Below are 20,136 nucleotides of genomic sequence, written 5' to 3'. Positions count from 1 at the left end.
GTTGAATTGGGTATTCACTGTATTAATATTAAGTATAATGTACTACACTATAATATTATAATGTAATAACTAAGTAACAGATGTCGCTCTACAAGTTATGCGTCGATGACATTGAGCTACTTTACAAACTACAAGCCAGCGAATTTACAATCTGTTTGTAAACTCGCCCAGTGTCATCATCGACCTAGCTAACAAGCAGATTGTAGTATGTACTTAATACTATTTTTTGTACATAATAATTGAAGTTGTTTTTTAGTGGAAGAGTGATATGTAAATGTGTAAATGCACAATTCACTAAGTAGCTATGTTTTTTTTTATCATAATATCGGTTTTGTTACATTTGTATAAGCTAAATGTTTGTTGATTTTCAATAGGTAGGTACCTAAGTAATTAGATGATGGGTTGAATGTATTCAGTGCTAAAAGTTAAAGTAGATATTATGAGCTATCAAACTAGTAATTTAATCGTTAGCATTAAAAGTAGAATCATAGTAAGACTTATCTCTAGAGTCTAGACTATATACTCTATTCACTACACATTATAATTATTAAGTATATTATCATTAAACTTCAATTTTTAAAATAATATGTAGAGTTGATTTATATTTAAAGTATTTCAAAAGGTATAACCAAATGATTAAGATTTGGAAGATAAGGAGGCAATATTCATGTCTTCGAAATGTCGTATTGACGCCGAATGATTCATATTTCTTGGCCAGAGTACTTGACGAACCAGTCAATCATCCATTTACCACAGATAACGGAATGACTCTCGACAATATCACGTCGGAGACGCATTCTGCAGTTTTTTGGACACATTATTCGACGCGGACTGGATAACCTGGAGATACTGGCAGGGCTCAAAATATACCGGAGCGCACCGGAGCGCCGTTCCGGTTCATAAAATCCCTAAAATTATCGCTCCGTCTCGTGGAAAAAATAATTTGACCGTTTGAGAAACTCAAACACACTTTTTTTTGAAAATACACATAAAATTAGATAACTATGTTATATTTTCGTAAAATTATCGAGCGCTCCGGTTCGTAAAATTTTCCATTTCGAGCGCTGGATACTGGTGGTTTTGGGAAGCGTCCAGGGAAAATAAAGCAGAGGAAGAGGGTCGGCGCGCTGGAGCGACCGTTCGAAGGAGCTTACTGGGGCAGCTTTCACTCGGTCCCGAGAGAAGCAAAGAACTGAGAGGGTGGAAATTCCTGGTCGCTCAGAAGATGACGGAATTTTAAGGTAGTATGAACCTCAGCCACGAGGGAATGACCAAGAAAATAGACTGTAAATTGATTATTGTGATTTATTTAAAAAAAAATGGTATTTTATGAAGGTAGGTAGGTACTGTGAATAATTTAATTATAATAAGAGGAATAAAAAAAGGGTCGGTATGTTTTCAATATCTTTTAATACAGTATTATAAATACTGGTTACTCCATTGTCACATTATAAATATAGTACAATATTATTTATATTAGGTATAATTTTCAGATTTTTTTCATCATTTTATTTTTTTTCATTTTTTCTCGATAACATATTTTTTCTTCAATATACTCTGAAAATAACAAATCCCCACAATGCAAAATTTCAAACATGTGATCATTACATTCAAAATAATAATCGAAATGGATGAAACAAGTAAACGACAAAATGGCATTCTTACTTGCCAAACATTAGCAGTGCTAAACAGTTGGATTCTCATCGCAAACGAAAATAATAAAGGGTAAAAGTACCCTGGAGCATGCTTGAATATAATATTTTTGAAATATAAAATATTAGATTACAGCTTGCGTGTGGTCAATGAAAAAATCACATACCTATATGATATATGTAATAGTTGTACATATAGACGAAATTATTTTCCTATTAATTTTCATTTGATTCCTGAATTATATTTAATTTTAAAAATTATACGGGATAAATTAATGATTACACATATTGTTAGCATATCTTCACGACCAAAGGCAAATAAACACACCAAATTTATATATCAGTAAATTCATCCAAAACATTCATATTTTTTATTAAATAAATTTCGCCGATTTTGATTTTTTAAATCGTATAAAGATATTGTCAAAAATGGAATGGTATTATAACAAAATAATAGTTTAAACTTTATAATTGTACGTACAAAAAAAAAACATTAAAAAATATTTGATCAATTTGTTTTTATGTATTATAATATATATATTTATGAGTGTAGTTGCTAAGTTGATAGATTGAAAATGATGACTGGTGAGTCGTTAGTAGAATTTGTGAGAAAATGATTTTTTTCAGGATATGGTTTGTTTTACACTGGATTGGTCCCTGCGCGCTATTTTTACAAGATTACATGATGGGTTAACAAAATTATTAAGATTTTTTTTTGTGAAATTATTACTCACGACGATTATTATGATTTATATAGAGTATGAAATATTGTTACCAAAGAAGATCATAGATCACAAGAATATATTCACATATTATATTATTATGTATGTGGGTAAAATTATTAATTTGCGTATTTAAATTTAAGACCTATACAATAATACTTATGTAGAAACTCTCTATGACTAAAGGAATGAATGGAAAAATGTGCACATAGTGCTAACATATAAATATATGTGGATGTGAAAACAATATCTGTTTAAAATCGATGACATTCAACTTAATCAAATGAAATTGAATCAATAATTATTATCATGACGGCTTATAAAGAATAATTTTATAAAACATAATATTTTCAGATATATATTTAGGTGATCTACAATATTGACGTAAAGATTTTATAAAGGATTTCAATTATATATTTTGAATAACTGTTAAGTATATATACATCAAAATACTACTATATTTCGGTACGTACTAGTATTTCATACTCTATATTCAGGTGATCATATGAAATTAAAATTATGTTTAATTAAACAAAAGCAAAAAAAATCATGGCATACAGCTTCGCATTTTTAAAATTCGCCAATATGAAGATTTTTTTAGTAACATTTGAAATTTCCATCGGAATTTTTCAGTCTTAAATTTCAATTTCGCCTTGCGATAAGATTTGAAAAATATACATTTTCATTATTATCACAACCAATTTATAATATGCCAATTTAAATTATACCGTAAAAAATAATACCGATTATTTTGATTTCATATGTTTTTGTTTCATTTTCATAAATTAAATTACTACGAAAGAGTGATTCGGCCGACTCGTATGCGGTAGGTAATACACACTCAACGTTCCGTTCAAATGTCACTATAAAGTAATTTTGATAAATTTATTTGTAAATGTTATCTACAAACTTGAGTCCGCTTTATGCCACTATGAGAAATTATATCAAATTTTCACAAAAATATGCAGTTTAAACAAGAACAAGGTTTTTAAAGTAAAATAGATATAATTGTCAATCGCAAATGTCATCTCTTTTACTGGGAGCGTTTTGAACTTTAAATCAAAATACTTAAATGCGACTAACATTAACAAATAACATTAAAAATATGTGTTTTATATACATCTACGCCAAACTCTTTCGGAGTTTTCTACAATGCAAAATTAATTTCATAACATCAGTTACCCAAATCCCGAAAAAAAGAAACAGCCAATAAAATGCCACAACAAAATGTGGTTAAATTGCACTTCTATTTGTAATAAACATCGCCGACCTATTCTTCATCGTTCTATTTCTTCCAGCTGTATATGTATCTATTGGTGTAAATAACAATCGATAAAGATGTTCTAAAATAGGCATGTACTGTAGGGAACCATTCACGCCATATGAGAAACATTTGAATGTTGCCTGTCGTATACTACTAACGGGATACTTGAAATCGAGTCATGTGGAAAAAGTGCACATTCTGACTGGAATCGCACCACCGGCGAGAGCTACCTTCTCAATGTAGTCCGACGAGAAGTTCCCATTTGGGAGCACGCAGGACTTTGCACAAACTGGAGTAACTAAGACCAAGGCCGATATGAAGAAGTGGAGATACTTCGATGATCATCCAAACTGCGAGTGTGGCGCCGAGGAAACTGCGGAGCATGTGATGGTCGGTTCGCTTGTTCCAACCAGCAGCACCATCGATTACATATAGTTGAAGCCAACGACGCGGCTATCACGGTGGTTAAGGCATGATTGGGAATCGTCTAGGCGCGTCTCTTATATGGACACGTCAAAAGTAGAAGGTACTGTATAATAAATATACATGTTTCTGATTTCAAATTAATCTTTTCGTGTTGATTGATTATATAGATATAATTGATTTTAAAACGTTATTATATTATATATTATAATAGTAAATAGTTATGATGATGTCGAGGACTGGTAATGAAGAGAAAAATAATAAGAATGGTACGTAAGTTATTATAAACAATAATGTAATTAATTTGGCTGCAATTATAAGTATAACTGCAAGTATATTTCTATTATTGCGGGGCGGACAACTGATAATAATTGATTATTTACAAATATGTATATATTGTTATGATTAACAACTAAAATGTAATAATAAAAACAAACAAATAGTTAACGAAACGCTTCCAGTAATTGAGAACCACTGTGGGTTTATATTTCCAGTACTAAAGCTACAATTGGAATCAATATGCAATAAACAAATGATTTCTTAAAATATCTTCCGAGAGTGAATGTCTGCTATTAATATTAGTTATGATTTATAATAAAACTGTAGTTTTAAACCATGCATTTTTTTCTTGAATCATAAATAGTTAAGCTGACAACAATGATATTTAATTCTTATTACATAAAATAAAAATATGTTTAATATATAATAAAAAAAAAACAAGTTTCATAATATAATAATATTGTTAAAGACAGCTCTTATATTAATCGTTATAGTAGATTTAATATTCTGTAGATATATAATAATATGTATAATGCATACACCAACACACTCACAACAGATAATCGTGTGCAACATATCAATGGTTTTTATATGTAATGTATATAAAAAACATTTTTATAGCCATCAGGGTTTATATTAAAATACAATAAAAAAGCTAAACGCTTAAATTTAAATACAATAAGAAAATCAATGAAAATATATCCCAACTATAACGTTTTTATTTGCTACGTTTAATAATAATTGCGAAATGAAAAAAATGCTTTATTTTATGAATATGTACAGGGCATTGAGCGATTTTTTCATAAACACATACAAATCTACGCTCGTTGGAAAATTCAATAAATTATCTATGATAACATTTTAACAATATTTTTTCGATACTAATTAATAATAATAATAATAATAAAACTTGTACCTGTATGAAAAGTGAAATTATTAAAATAAATTATTTATTCAACTTAATAAAAAATAAAACTAACACAGAACGAGCTTAGTTAAGTAATTCCTCGCAGGTCATTTACATAAAAGATATAACTAATAACAATGTTGCATTGTTATTTTTTTATAAAGCTGATTAAGAGTGGAATTTTTTTTAAATTGGAAAATAATTGTTTAAGTATCTAATGACGTCGATTTATATGGAAAGTGTAAAAATGTCTTTTTAAATATTGAGAAAGTAAAGTGGAATGTTAATTTTATGTAGGTAGTTAATTTTATTTTTGTACAAAAGAAAGAGAATTATGTCAATATAAAAGTCGATAAAAATATTATAAAGTACTTTTTACCAAATATTGGAATATGAAAAACACGTGATTTGTCTTGAAGTATGGAAATTTCAAGACTTTTTTCTCTAAACGTACCTACCTTAAACAAAATCTTACAAATAATTCCAACAAATAGATTTCATACAAATTTGTTCATGTTAGAAATATTACATATTTCATTAAAAGAATAACAATCAATAGTATCATTTGAGTGTTGCTAAACAACCAAAACAAGATTAGTAATTTAAACATTTTTTTAATAATAGGCACGCACTTATGCAAAGAAGTTCGAAGAAATTAAACAAGATATTATCACGTGCTATAACATTGGGGGGCGTATACATTAGTTTTAAAACACTGAATATCTGTGTTAGACGATATTTAAATAGATAAATAGTATGTATTATATTATTTAATTTGTAAATTTGATATTAACGTCACAATGTGAAACTCTTGGACCACAAAAAATAACGACAGGTGAGTTGTAAGTTTATAAAAAAGAGAATAATAATAATTTTATATTAATGATAAAAAGTATGTAGCATTAAGTTTACTGGTTTTGTTGTTTTTTTTTTAGATAATAACTAGATATCACATTGAGAAATATGGAAATTTATGTGTTTGAAAAAAGTTAAAATTAGAGTGTTAAAAATTGCACATAATTTTGAACACATACTAAGTAAGTTTCCTAAAGGCCCGCGCACACTGTTCCGCGATATGTCACGGGCGAGTTTAATTTTCTCGGTTTTCCAACAACAGAGGGCGCGGACCAAAACGTACAGGCTGCCGTAATGTTGACAGCTTATAACGTAACTACAAACATTTTGACCATCCTAGCTGTGAATTAACATGACTTACATTAATATTTTACCTAGCTATTTCATAGTAAACCACCGCACGAGTATATTATTTAAAGGTTAAGTAGTGGGCGGCCGCTCTAAGCGCGCCGCCCGTTCGGAGGTTTATCATTTGGGTAGGTACGACCTTAAGACTAAATGTTTATCTAATACACTTAATAAATTCTAATATCTCATTTACTCTATGTAATGATGTAGATTTTTTTTGTCTGGGCGTCGACGGCTATGTCGCGCTTCAACAACTAAAACTGCATTGAAAAATACAAAAATGTTTCTGGCACATATTTGGTTGGAATGTTACATTGTAATTTACAAAGTTCCAATGGTTTTAATGTACAGTTTAAACAACATTGTTGCGGAATGACGCTTAGCACACGTAGACAGTATAATAAAGTTTTTTTTTAGATAAATTTTAGACAGACTTTAAACCAAAGTTTGGGAGCTCTAACTCCCTCAAGCACCAAACATTTAAGATTAATTTTTGTCGCGCTCCGCGAATGATATTTTTCTTTAAGTATCCGTAATTATAAGAATAATAAATCCAAAAATAACTATATTCCAACAATTCATCTAAACTGATTACATCTCACCACGTTCTATGGATATGTTTATGTCATTAACATAAAAATATTTGGTCCAACGAAAATATGCATCCGTCCATATTTGATCGCGGGTATACTGTAAATATGATCGTAAATCTGATTTCTTTAATTATTCATTAACTGACTTCTGTTTGTAGTTTATATTATTGTATCTTTAGCTTGTATGATTGGTTGCTTTATTTTATTATCCGGTTTGAAATAATGAAACCCTCACAAATGTATCCATCTATAATTTCGGAAACCCAATACTCTTCGGTGATTGTGAATATTTCGAAAAATAATTTAGATCATAATCAATGTTTTTATTGTCATTTTGGATTGAAACTTTACGTTTACTTTAGATGTTTTTGAAGAAATACACATACAATTAAATGCCAAAAATGTAAAAATAAATAAATAATAAAAGTAGTTAAAAAAATTGAGAATTGTAATCTAATCTCAAAATAATTTAAGTTATGGGATATGTAAAAGAGATTGTTGATTTGTACCTATAAATATTACATTATATATAATTTTATATTAACCATCATTTACCACGGTAACAATGCTTATTCCGTCATAGCAGTCGTCAGTGGAACTAAAGAATCATTATGCCGATCCATATTGACGATCACGTGATCGGCTAATAATGACATGCTATTACAATTGACTTTCGATTTACTGGGATATAAATGGGAAAATATAAATCGGATAAAACAACACATCAATGATAATACTTACAACAACGCAAGTTATTATAATACTTATTCTGACCGAATTCCACTTAATTGTTGAATATTGATGACAAATGACAAAAAAATAATTAAAATTCGTATAAAAGTAGTTTCACATGATACACTTGCGATAAAGATAATTATAATGAAAGTTAACGGATTTTGAAAAAAGGGGTGGCTTTTTGATTACGGTCAATTCGCCGCCGGATGAATCGAAAGTCAAGTGTGTGGTGAACGCAGCGTAGAATTAGAGATGGATTCATTTGCTACGAGCGGGTTTTTAACTGTCGGTATCGGTTTGGTTTTGGTAGGTTGTGATTGTGAGAGGCGTTTTTCGAAAGAGGGATTTGTTTTGATACAAATGCGTAGGGGCTATTTACTATTCGAACAGTATCTAAGTATATAAGAAATTAAATAAGAATACATATATGTAAAAAGTTATTAGATAAAACGTTCTGATTGTTATAAGGAATGCTTTGAATGGTTCGAATGGTGTATATTCATATTTTTATTAAATTATTACTGGTATAATGTTGATTGTCAATGATAAATGCCAACATGTAAATGGTTTCTGTAATTATTATTAAAAACTTACGTAAAAATAAATGACGAGAGAAAAAATTGTTTAAATTATGATATTTCACTTTTTATAGTTAAATATAAAATGTACTTTTTGGATATGTGTTTGCTGTCAGTATCTTATACTTATATTACGTACTTGTAGATATAGTTAATATTATGAAAAAAATCTGTTATATTTTTTATAGTGGGTAAAATCAAAATATTGTTTTTTTAATACGGTTTTTAAGAAATCAAATACTTAATGCGTTTTACTACTAGTGATATTTTTTTTTTAAATCTGAGCATAAATAAAGAGCCCCTAGCATCGATCCTGACAACTGATTCATTGATGCTACATCATAAATACCAGTATTTGATTAATCAATCTTATATCTCTCCGTTATAAAAAAAAAACAATTTCCCTCTTAAGGTATATAGATATATATACTAACTTTATATATATGTATATAATTAATGGTGTAAATATAACAAATATGTTACCGTTTAATCGTTCTAATTGCACTTCTTTTGTTTAATAAAAACAAGTTAAAGATTCTGATTAACTTTTTACAAATATTTTGCGCCAACCGTTTTTCATTTACATTTAGTTAAAGTTTTATTTGTTTACTAAATATACAGTAACTACGGACTATCCTTTCCGAGTCGCCTAAGATATCTGTAGAGAAAATATACATTCAAAATTTTGGTTAATCACAGATAGATATAATTTTTAAAAAAAATTCCGGATTGTATTTCCGAAAATGATCGCGTTTCATTTACTCTTCGAGTGACGGTTTGCTTCAATTTCTGTTAAAAGCATGTTAATTTAATATACGAAACTGTTTGTTATATAATTTGAAGTAATAACATGTCTGAGGAAAAGTATTAACGTTTTCATAACATCTATACCTGATAACCACTGTATTTTAAATTACAAAAACAAAACACTTTAAAAAAATGCAATTTAAGATTGTTCACACCGTTAATGTTGGTTTAGGTAGTTACGGCTTTATTGTTTTGGAAATTTAAGAGTTTCTAATATGAATATACTCAAAAGGTGGATTGGGATTCAAAGATATGATAATTTTGGTACAAAATCTGTACTTGAGGCACAATGGCTTTGTCGTACAGACATATAGAGAAAATAAAAGAGCAACCCTTTTACAACTTTTCCTTGAAGCGCAGAAGGCATTCGCGTTGTCAGAAAGTTTCCAAATAATATTAGTGATATTTATTCGCATTTTTTATTATAATCTGAGACATTTGAGTATACAATATCGTTTTAGTACAACCCTATTATGTATTATTGCTCACAACACTCAGTTGAAGCTAATTACACAGGTTAAATTTCGCAAGGGTGTCTCTTCAAACTGTCTGAAAATACGAACAAAAACAATACAATAAACAAAATTAGGTACCTGCGTTAAATATTAAAATATATATTTATCTTTTACTGACACTTGATTGTTTTAATTTCCTCCAAAATGGGGCCCGAAATCAATGGGCGTTCACATACCATTGAGGGTCTTCGAATATTAATAATATTTCCAGAGTAATTCTTCGATAAAATTGTAAAAACGTTCACTGTTGTTTACATTTTCTACAATCCTAATAATTAATTTAATCCATTAATTTCGATTGGTAAATCAAATATTGTGACAAAAAGAGATTACTTATCCTCATTGCTATTATTACTTCAAGCTTTTTATCATAGGCCAACAAAATCGACGGACAGAAACCGTATGTGGCTATGTACTGTGTGCCATAGATAATTTATGACTTCTATTAATGGAAATATATTTTGAATTAGTACATTTGACCGTATCTGTTTATATTCCATATATATACATGCTCATACCTATACTAATGTAAATATATTTCAATGAACAGAAATTATAAGTTTAGTACGGTTCCAAATCGCATGCGGTTTCAGTTAATGGATGGCCTCCCGTATACTTTAGTTACATATTTCGCAAACTGTCCGCACATGATTTTCTGTGATTTTCACAGGTTTCATTGAATCTTCAAAGCAATCATGTTTCTCATTTTTATGATATCATTTGTAAATACATTATGAGATACAAATTTAAAAGTTTGCTCGATTAGACATTTTTTTATGAAACAAACACTAATATAACACTTTGACATGAGGTATACGCGACAATCAAGACACATAGATATTTTTAGATTAACGTGATACGAACATCAACATAAATATGTATTACAAGGGTATAAGTAATAAATATGTATAAGTTTAATTTCAGCCAAAATACACCGAACGTACATTAAGATTATTGATTATAATATGTAATTTTGAACGCCAAACACTGATAAATGCATATATTTAACACGTTTATTTATTTTTAATTAATTTTTGGGTATATGTATACTTTTAAGAGAGATAGGACATCAAAAATATCATGTTTTAAAATCGAACGACCATTTTTTTTAAGATTTCACTTCACGGTATTGTCAAATCCGGAATACAATCGAACACAGCGTCAAAAATATAATCTAGTTTATGTATTTTGTTTGATAACTCGCGGAATATTTTATAGTCCCGTGAATAATCGAAAAATGGATATTTATTTAATCTTTGATATGAATCTCTTGCATAATTTTCCTCTTTTATCTATTTCAATGATAATGCGATGTCAATCTCGCGAAGCACATTTCCTAGATGAGAAAAACCTTCAACAAGTTTAATTCAAATCTATCTGCAAGTCTTCATTTCAAGGCAGACAGTTAACCTGTAAAACATCCGTCATTATAGAAGCGGCGCTGTCAATAATGTTTTAATAAATATTGTCGTTTAAATAAACTTTTAAGATGGATGAGAAGGTGGTTGTTGACTTGAAGCTGCTGTAGTGGCCACTGCCACTTCTCGAGCTCGCAATCTTCGCGCGGTCTCTCTCATCTCTTCAGCAAGAAGAAGATCATCCGGGCGAAGTCGTCGTCTTCCCGCTTCACTCTCGTCACTACCGCTCTGATCCTCTAACGCAGATCTACCTCTCTGAGCCGGCTGTTCAAGAGTTGATCTAATTATGCCTTCAAGAAAGGAGCCATTAGCTGTTAGTGAGTTCGATAACTTTTGCGTTTGTCCAGGATGCCTGGCAGATTCTTCTTGTAGCCTTTGCATCATTTGAGATGCAAAAAACGATTCAGGGTTAGAAGAAAATCCAGTTGATGTTCCGGGATTTCGAGATCCAAAATCTACAGGAATACCATGGTACGATGGGGCATGAGGCCAAAATGGAAACGGTGGAGGGTTATATCCCAATGGAAGACTCCCGTCGAAAATGGGTGGCATTTTCAAACCGTTCGGAGAACTTGATGGAAAATTTGGTGGCTTAGACATAGGTTTTTGTGGCAGTTTCGGTTTATCGGTTCTGTTGGTCGAGTCCGGTAGTTTACTTCCACTCGCCATTGAAGATTTTTGTTCTTCGATTACTGGATTTTTAGGCTCCCGTTTTCGCGGCCTCATCAAATGCCGCTCCTTTACTTTGTACTCTAGGGTGGAATGTGGGACACCATAAAAACTGCCCGCGCGGTGAACGGACATTTCACCACGCTGAACAGCTTTGACAGCTTCAACTAGACTATCTCGATCATAATTTCGATATTTCCCTCGCTTAGGTCTGGTGCCTTTCCCTCCCGCTGAATTATTCTGCTGATTTTGATTTGCAGAATTATTACCAAAACTTCTAGACAAGTCATGCCCTCCAAGATTTTTAATAACCGAGATACCCTGAACTCCCATCGGTGGACTTAAACGCGCTCTTTTGAATGCGTTGAGACTTTCCATCGCGTCTATTCCAGGTGATCCCATGCTCATTCTATTGTTATCATTCACGTGATTTACTGGACCACCTTGCTGCATACTTGTAAACTTTTCATTGATGCTTTTGGCTATTACTTCACGAAGAGAGAAGACTCCTTTTGGATGTCCATGGCTTGGCGATGAAGATCTTGGAGCCGAACTTACTTCTGAATGCGGGCTGTGGCTGAAATAAGGCAATGGAGGTGTGGCAGGATCTTGAAATGATTCACCACCATTTTTCCCTGAATTGGGTCCCGTAGCAAGAGGTTTGAAGGACGGAATCTTAAGAATAACATTAGACGGCGATTCTCTTGATTCTCCGTGGTCTGTGATATCCATTGCGATGTCATCAGGAGAATCAGTTTTTCTGCCAGGAGTTGTCCTATCATTACGCGTTATGACTGAACTCGCAGAGGAACTCTGCCTTGATAATATTCTTTTGTTAATCTGATCATCTTCTAATAAATCCAGTGGTTTGCCATTATTCATAATATTATGTTCTTTTTTCATAAGCTGCTCTTTAAGAATATTGTTGCGTTGTTCTATTAGTCTTATTATTTCAGGCATCATGGGCATTGTATGGTTATCTTCCATTTTCGGTACTGGCGCCCCTAGTCCTCCAGCTAACAACAATGATTGTATATAAGAACCCATGGCTCCGTGTTCCATACCAGGCCAGAGGTCAGAAGCAGTGTCTCTTTTGGGACTTTCCATATCGAAAAACTTCTGCCCACCTTTTTGAAGAAGGGCTCTTAGATTTTCTGACGTACCGTAATTTGAATTTTCAATTTGCGAATAACGAAGAACGTCGTCCATGGAAAGCTCTGGTCGAGTCATGTCTCTATCTTCTTCTTTGTCCTCGTCAATTATGGAATCATTGTCATCGTCGCCAATGTCGTTAGAATCTTCTGCTGAAACAAAAAGAGAATATGACTATAGTTGTCAGAAACACACAAAATGTCAGTTCTCAAATCGTGTATAAATGAGAAAAAATATATTCGTACAAAAGCATTGATTGTTATTTAGTGAGGAATGATAACAGATGCCTGAAAAATGACTCACCTCTATCGGCTACTGCAGAGTGCTGACCAATGCCAGGGAGCCTGGCTTCCCGCTCCTTCTCCGATGCCATTTTATACACCTTGTTTCTCAACGTCGATCTTGGGATGTTGTAGATGACAGCTGCCCTCCGAGTTCCCAGTTTTCCAGACTGGATATCTCGGAGAGCCATCTGGAGTTCAGCTTCCGAATATGCTCGTCTTCCACCTGCGGCAGCGAGGCGTGGTTTCGCTCGGCTGCAAATAGAAAATATGCATCTGATAATACTTATTTTTCAGCAGACTTTTAACTTACTTAGGGAACATTCCGGGTTAGACAAGTATTTTTAGAAATTCGTGTATGCTATGCATACTATACTGATTCATAATGCATACTTAAAATATCTATATGTAATTGCGGAATTGTAATCCAAGTGGAAAAATAAGCTATCATGTTATGTAGCTCACGAGTGTTTATTTGTAACCGTGAAACATATAATCGTCAGAAATGTTACAACTAGGTACAGTTAATTTAGTCGTAATTATATAGGACACACATGGCTCAATCGATAAAGCACATTGGTACGAAGTAGCTACATTCCTAAATCTTGTGAATTATTCGTTGAATAAAAAAATGGTTTAATTAATTAGTATATACCTAATCAAAAGTAGAATTATTAATAATTCAATATTTTGAGTTAACGATGAAAGCATCTTATATTATTTCAAATTTATTATTTTTATAATACATATTTTAAGGAGTATTTAAGGATTAGTCTGTAAAATTGAATAATATTTGATTATGTACTTTAGAGTTACACAACGTTTCGTGGATAATTATTATAGTTTTGATTCAATATAATTAAATTTTGCATCTGTGAAAGAAAACTTCCGTCATTTTGATGCGTTTTAGAATACGGACGAATGAAAAAAGATGGCTTGCAGAAATATTTGTATGCGAAATATGCGTGATAAGGAGTGTAATAATTAATCACCCGTGGCATGTGACATGCGATATGACATACAAGCTAGGAAGAGAGGTTACGACAGATTATTCAAACAAGAATAAGTCCGAGAGACTTTTCTTTGCTTTTTTATATTTTTAATTAGCCGGGTCGACGACCCGAGAGTTGCCGGCGACAGTTGGACTGCCAAAGGCGGTGCGAGAAATTCGTTTTAGGGGAGAAATATAACAATATATTCGGTTAGCAGTAATTGATGTTTTTAATGCCATAACGGAAATATGAAAATTTAACAACATAATTTCATAACTCATTGACAATCGTACTCAAATATTTTATGTTAGGCTTAATCCTACTAACAATCAAATTTTAAAACGAGAATTCCCGAAACCCAACTCTACCTGTGGTATCTATATAGTAACGCTAAGTAATACGCAGCCATGTTATTCTACCATATTCTTCCTAATTTTAAAATTTTAGAAAAATAGCCAGTTTGTTTCATATATTAATTTTACATGGAAACTGAATCTCCCTAATTTTCCCCAAACGTAGCGCTGGTTCGCTTTCTTCATACAAATATCAGTTACACTTCAAGACCGAATAATTTCTTACTATTTAAAGGTCTCACTAAAGTTCCTTATGACGTAATTTGATTACTAACTAATAAAATTATGTAATAATAAATAAATATATATTTTAAATTTATAACTAACTAATAGAATTATACATCGATTCGGATTATTCGTCGCTTTTGCCTATTCTGCTATTGCCTTAGGTGAACAATACGAACATACTATGATTAGAATTTTATCGTATTTAAATTGTTTTTACGAGATTCGAAATGAAGGTTAAATAATTATTTATTATAAGCTATTATTTATTGTTTGTTTCTGAGGATTTTTATCCAGACTATTAATTGTACAAAATTATTATTTCTAATAATAATATAATCAAATAATTTTGTTGAAAATATCATGTTGCACTTCTATAAATTGTTGGACATATGATTGTGTGTTCAGATAGTTATAGTACACTATTATAAATGGTTATCTATATATCGACTATGTACCTAGGCAATAATCATATATTGCCCAGTAAATAAACAGTTCAAATAAATTCTGGCTATAATTTTGAATTTGATAATATATACCTAGTATTAAAAGATTTAAGGGCTAACACACGAGTTCACTGGATTGATGAAAATATATTATATGCTTAGCGAAAATAGTTACCTAAGTGGCAACACATATGATCGGTAGGAGTTACGACACCAATGAAACGTTTTATTCATAATGATGATATATCTATTATATTTTTTTTATTGATGTTACTGATCTATTATGTTCATTGATAGTGATAAGCTAAAAATTCGATTATCATAAAATAATTACATAGTAAAAAATTAATAACTGTATTTTCTGTTGTTCCCGCCTTTGACTTTTCTAGACGGCAACAACATTTAAACTTCAGTTTTTTGAACTGCACATTTTATAAAAAATGCACAAGCCGATAATGCGAATAAAGCAACATAAAAATAAAACATAAAAAAATGAGATTGTTGAAACAAAAATACAAAGAAACCGTTGCTCTGGTTGGCTCTGGCTACGTATGTAACGTTGGGATCGATCTGTGTTGTCATATTAATAACATATAAATATATTTAATATTAGGAATATAAACACGTGATGCTAATTCAAGCATTCAAAAAAAAAAATACTACCAAAATTCCATACCTAAACCACTGAAAAAAGTTTTACTGAGGTTTTATTTTCTGCCATTTTTAGAGCACTTTTTAAGTAAGTAAGTAAATTTTTTACTCTGATAAAAATTTACTAAAATAATCTATCGAAACTATTGCAGCTACATTACACATAAAATTATATACTTCATATTAGAGGATTATCATATTTTTGAAAATATGTACCTACTTCTATAATCTATACGATATAATAAAATTATTTAATGATTATAGTAAAACATAATGTAAAATAGAAATTTAATCCGTTTAGACTGTCAATGTTATATAAGAATTTTAATTATTATTATTGGATTTGTTTCATCGAATGTAGATAATATAGGTATAGAATAAAGGACATTAATTAATATAATTGGAAAATTGTCAAGCGCTCCTTGTAAAATTTTCTATTTAGACCACTGTAAGTGCACGCCAACTAAGGTCTTGAGAGGTTACTACGGGACACTCTCAGAACAACTGTTATACGCGTATAACGTTCGTTTCACCATGATGTACGACTGCATAACAAATCTGGAGACGTGATGTGTAATGAAAGGAAAAGCGAATCATGATAGGTACATATGTAGTGATTGGGTATACCTACTACGAAATGGTTAAAAAAGATAAACTCTTTATGGATATTCAACACAAAACGCTATATACTTATCACTTCTATCAATATGCGTTAATGCCAAATAATAAATTGCACACTGATAACGCATTTTATTGCGTCACTATAAATGCAGCCGAACTTTACCAAAATGGTTTAAACAAATTTGAATCTTGTGTCTACTGTAAATTAGGAATAAATTGTTACGAAATGTGAACCGCTAAGAGCAATGTACTTTTGTTTTGCATCTCACTTACAGATAAGGTGCAGACCATAGTGCTGCGTAGCCTCGGTATGAAATATTGATTATTTAATAATAGTATATAAAAAACTAATTATTATTAGTGAAGCTAAATTTCGTAAGAATATACGACTATTATTATGATTCCTGAAATCAAAGATCATAACATCAATATTTTCTAACATAGACTTAAATAAAAATTGACAAAATAACGTAAAAAGAGAAAATTAATGAATCATTAAAAAAAGAAGGGTACCATATAAATACTAATTTTAAAACAAATAAGATATAAATAAGTTAAAAGTTTTAAAGCTAAGATATGTAGGTATATGATTACGAAACCAGATTAAATTAAATTAAAAAACATAAATAAACATTTAAAATAATTAATCTGCATAGCACACGTTTTATTCAATCTCTCAGTGTCTTTGATTCCATTCTGAATTTATCGAAATGCCATGGGTGGCCCGTTGGAATCCCGAGTTAGGTGTAATACATTAATTTTTAAATCAATATCTATATGTGTTTGGATACAGTTGACGGAATGACTCCAGTGGGTTGATCGAAAAGTTAACAAACAATCTGAGCTTCATATGAATATGTTTTGTTTTGGACATTGCTGTTTAGCTTTTAAGCTATCGTCGCTATAGGATTGGTTTGTCGAATATCCGTTTTTGTTGAAATCGATCTTTTAATGCACAATGATTTTTTGTATCTAAATGGACCAGAACCATCCGTTTCTTTGATTTGCTTTGTAATGAATACAGCATTCATATGCTGTAAAAACAACGATTTAAACACCTCCTTGTATTTAAATAAAGGATAATGAACTTTGTTTTTCGTCTCCTGAACATTTGACATTTGGTCTATTCGACAAACCAATTCTACAGCGACGCTATATAGATACAAGCCTTTTACACTTTTTACACGAGTTAACTTAACATCTTCATGCATGAAAATTGTCAGATCGTATACTACCTATTAATTATTTCCGAGACAAAATATATTTCATACAGATTGGATCAAGTTTTTGAAATCGTATGCATTTTCATTCGGTGACAATGCTCCCATTTAATTCTGGTAATTCCGCTTTATTTTTTTGCATTGAAAGTGTAAGTGATTATAAAACTTTATTTACTAATAAATTGTTTCGTTAAAGATAAAAAATATTATATGCCTAAAGGTCAGAATTATAATATATTATATCACTAAAATATAACAATATTTTACTATGAATGAATGAGAAATATTTTTTCAATAATTAATTGAAAAATGTGTGATCAATTATTAGTGATCTTTCAAAGTCACTTTGTGGGTCCGCGTGCCATAATGTTCCCATCTCTTTTATTAAGTAACGAAGTATTTTTTTTTTATTGAAACTCAATTATACTTCTAGCAAATTAAAAAAAAGGAATTCATAATTTAAAACAACAGGAAAATGTATAAAAAATTAAAAAAAAAATGGCAAAAAATATTTGTCCCGATGGGAGAACCATTGTATTTTTTTCTGTTTAGTGTAGGCATGTTTCCTATGTGACACGAAACATATTTATATTAAATTAAATAATGCTGCATTCAAATATTTTATATTATCAATTTGAATAAAAAGACTTAAATTTACGTATAATTTTAATTTAATGTGCGAAAGGAAAGTGAATAATATGTCGAAAATTATAGGCAGAGTCAAAAGAAAATAGCGATTTGGACAACTTTGTATGTATTACCTATTATTATGAATCTGTGTTTTTATGTAACATTTACAAATTCAGCGGCGTCGATTAGATTCGTCGATGTATCTATAGTCTAAGGATTCGTCCCTTTTGTTATTTTCGAATAGGTAGGTAGGTAGGTATATGCATTTTGTTTAATTTTGACAATTTAGCCATTTGGAGATGTTAATTAAACTACTAAACGTATAAAACATTTCATTGCATTATGTGTTATTGTTTACTGCCAATTCTTCAAAACATAAAAACATTATTTAAAAAATATACGTTTTGTAGGTACCTACTTAGTTATCCACATAGTATTTTATAAATAATATATTTAAATTCTATAATTTATTAGGAGAATATGTAAATTTCGTTATTTTAAATAAGATTGTGGCTTCCACAGAGTCACGCTCAAACTTTTAAAACAGCGCTAAGATCTCAAAGACAAAATAATATCATCAAACTTAACACAATATTATTTTGGATTATTACATGTGTGAGTAGAAGATTCGATATACTTGACTGCAAAATATCTATAATATGTATGTGAATCATAAATTCAATACTTAGTCACAGATGTTTCTGTAGGTATTAGGTTATTAGAATTTATTTTTCTTAAGAAGGGAGTCTTCGCCACTGATTCACATAATTATGTACCTACCTATAATAAAGATGTAGTTTTACTTTGTAACGTTATAATCACTTACATATATGTATATGTTATAGATTCGATACGTTGTAGTAAATATTGTCACTTGTCATAAATTTAAAAATCCTGAAATAGTCCCAATAATTATCACTATATGGATATAGATCGAGTACAGAGTTTAACATTTCGCAAAAAAGGCTGCGAGCTGCGGAATTGGAGTGAACAATTGATAAAAATAGCCACGATGCCATTGATAACAAAACAATGCGTCATTAGGTGTGTAAACACAGTTTGAGAACAATTACTGCACAATATGCAGCTTGCAAAATGTGTCAGTTAATTCCCCGTTGAGTAAACATTGGAGGAGCTCGCCAGCCGCAAAAGATAAGACCAAATCGTGCGGGTTCAACGTCCTCAGATTTGCTAATTTATTTTTTATATAAAGTTTATCAATTCATGTAGGTACTTTCCAGTACTGAGTGATGATAGATTTATTTTATATTCCATTTAATATACACTTATAAATGCACTGGAATGTCGGAATGTTTCATATAGGGAGTGCTTAATAAGATGTCGCAGTCCGGGACGGTTTTTTTAGATTAAGCATACATAATATCCACACCACTATAGCTTACTGCTGTCTACCGCAGGAAGACACAAGTTGTCGCATGTATTCGGCGATTGTGTGTGAGCTGACCCTAAGGTATAGGCAAATCTGTCTACAGTGGCACCATGAGCGATTTGGAGGTGAATTGGTGTCATTTAATGATCAATGCTATCAAGTAGGTAATACCTACCAATAAAACTGTGAATCGCTTTTCCAGTAGGCACTCATGGTGTCATCGTAGACCGATGTACCTACATACTCGTATATAGTATTTAGCTATTTTATGTTTTTTTTCATTTGAGATTACAATATACTTACCTAAAATAAATGTTTATTCAAAGGTTTGTTATTTTTTATACTTAGATACAATTTGTAATCGGGTGATGATAATTTTTTATCAAAATTGGATACAACACGGTATTTTA

The 20,136-nt window shown here is 30.8% G+C and overlaps 1 protein-coding gene across 6 annotated transcripts in view; it reads right to left on the bottom strand.

The window, feature by feature from the left end:
- Positions 1 to 10,460: 10,460 nt before the first annotated feature.
- The window catches only part of Eip93F (Ecdysone-induced protein 93F), an 87,995-nt gene continuing 78,319 nt past the window's right edge, over positions 10,461 to 20,136 (bottom strand). For 3 of the 6 annotated variants that reach the window (XM_085955016.1, XM_085955018.1, XM_085955015.1), the window contains exons 7-8: positions 13,221 to 13,453; positions 10,461 to 13,069 (exon numbers count right to left, since the gene is read on the bottom strand). In XM_085955016.1, the coding sequence (XP_085811142.1) occupies positions 11,163 to 13,069; positions 13,221 to 13,453 (2,140 nt within the window). In that variant the 3' untranslated portion in view covers positions 10,461 to 11,162. The remainder of the gene's footprint in view (positions 13,070 to 13,220; positions 13,454 to 20,136) is intronic. The other 3 variants (XM_085955020.1, XM_085955021.1, XM_085955019.1) reach the window with 1 other exon arrangement.

This window comes from Rhyacophila brunnea, unplaced genomic scaffold, assembly GCF_057557595.1.
Source record: "Rhyacophila brunnea isolate RB1 unplaced genomic scaffold, BYU_Rbru_1.0 scaffold_4, whole genome shotgun sequence".
Classification (NCBI taxonomy): Eukaryota; Metazoa; Arthropoda; class Insecta; order Trichoptera; family Rhyacophilidae; genus Rhyacophila; species Rhyacophila brunnea.
The sequence above is the reverse complement of the archived record's forward strand: the minus strand, read 5'-3'. Positions and strand labels throughout refer to the sequence as shown.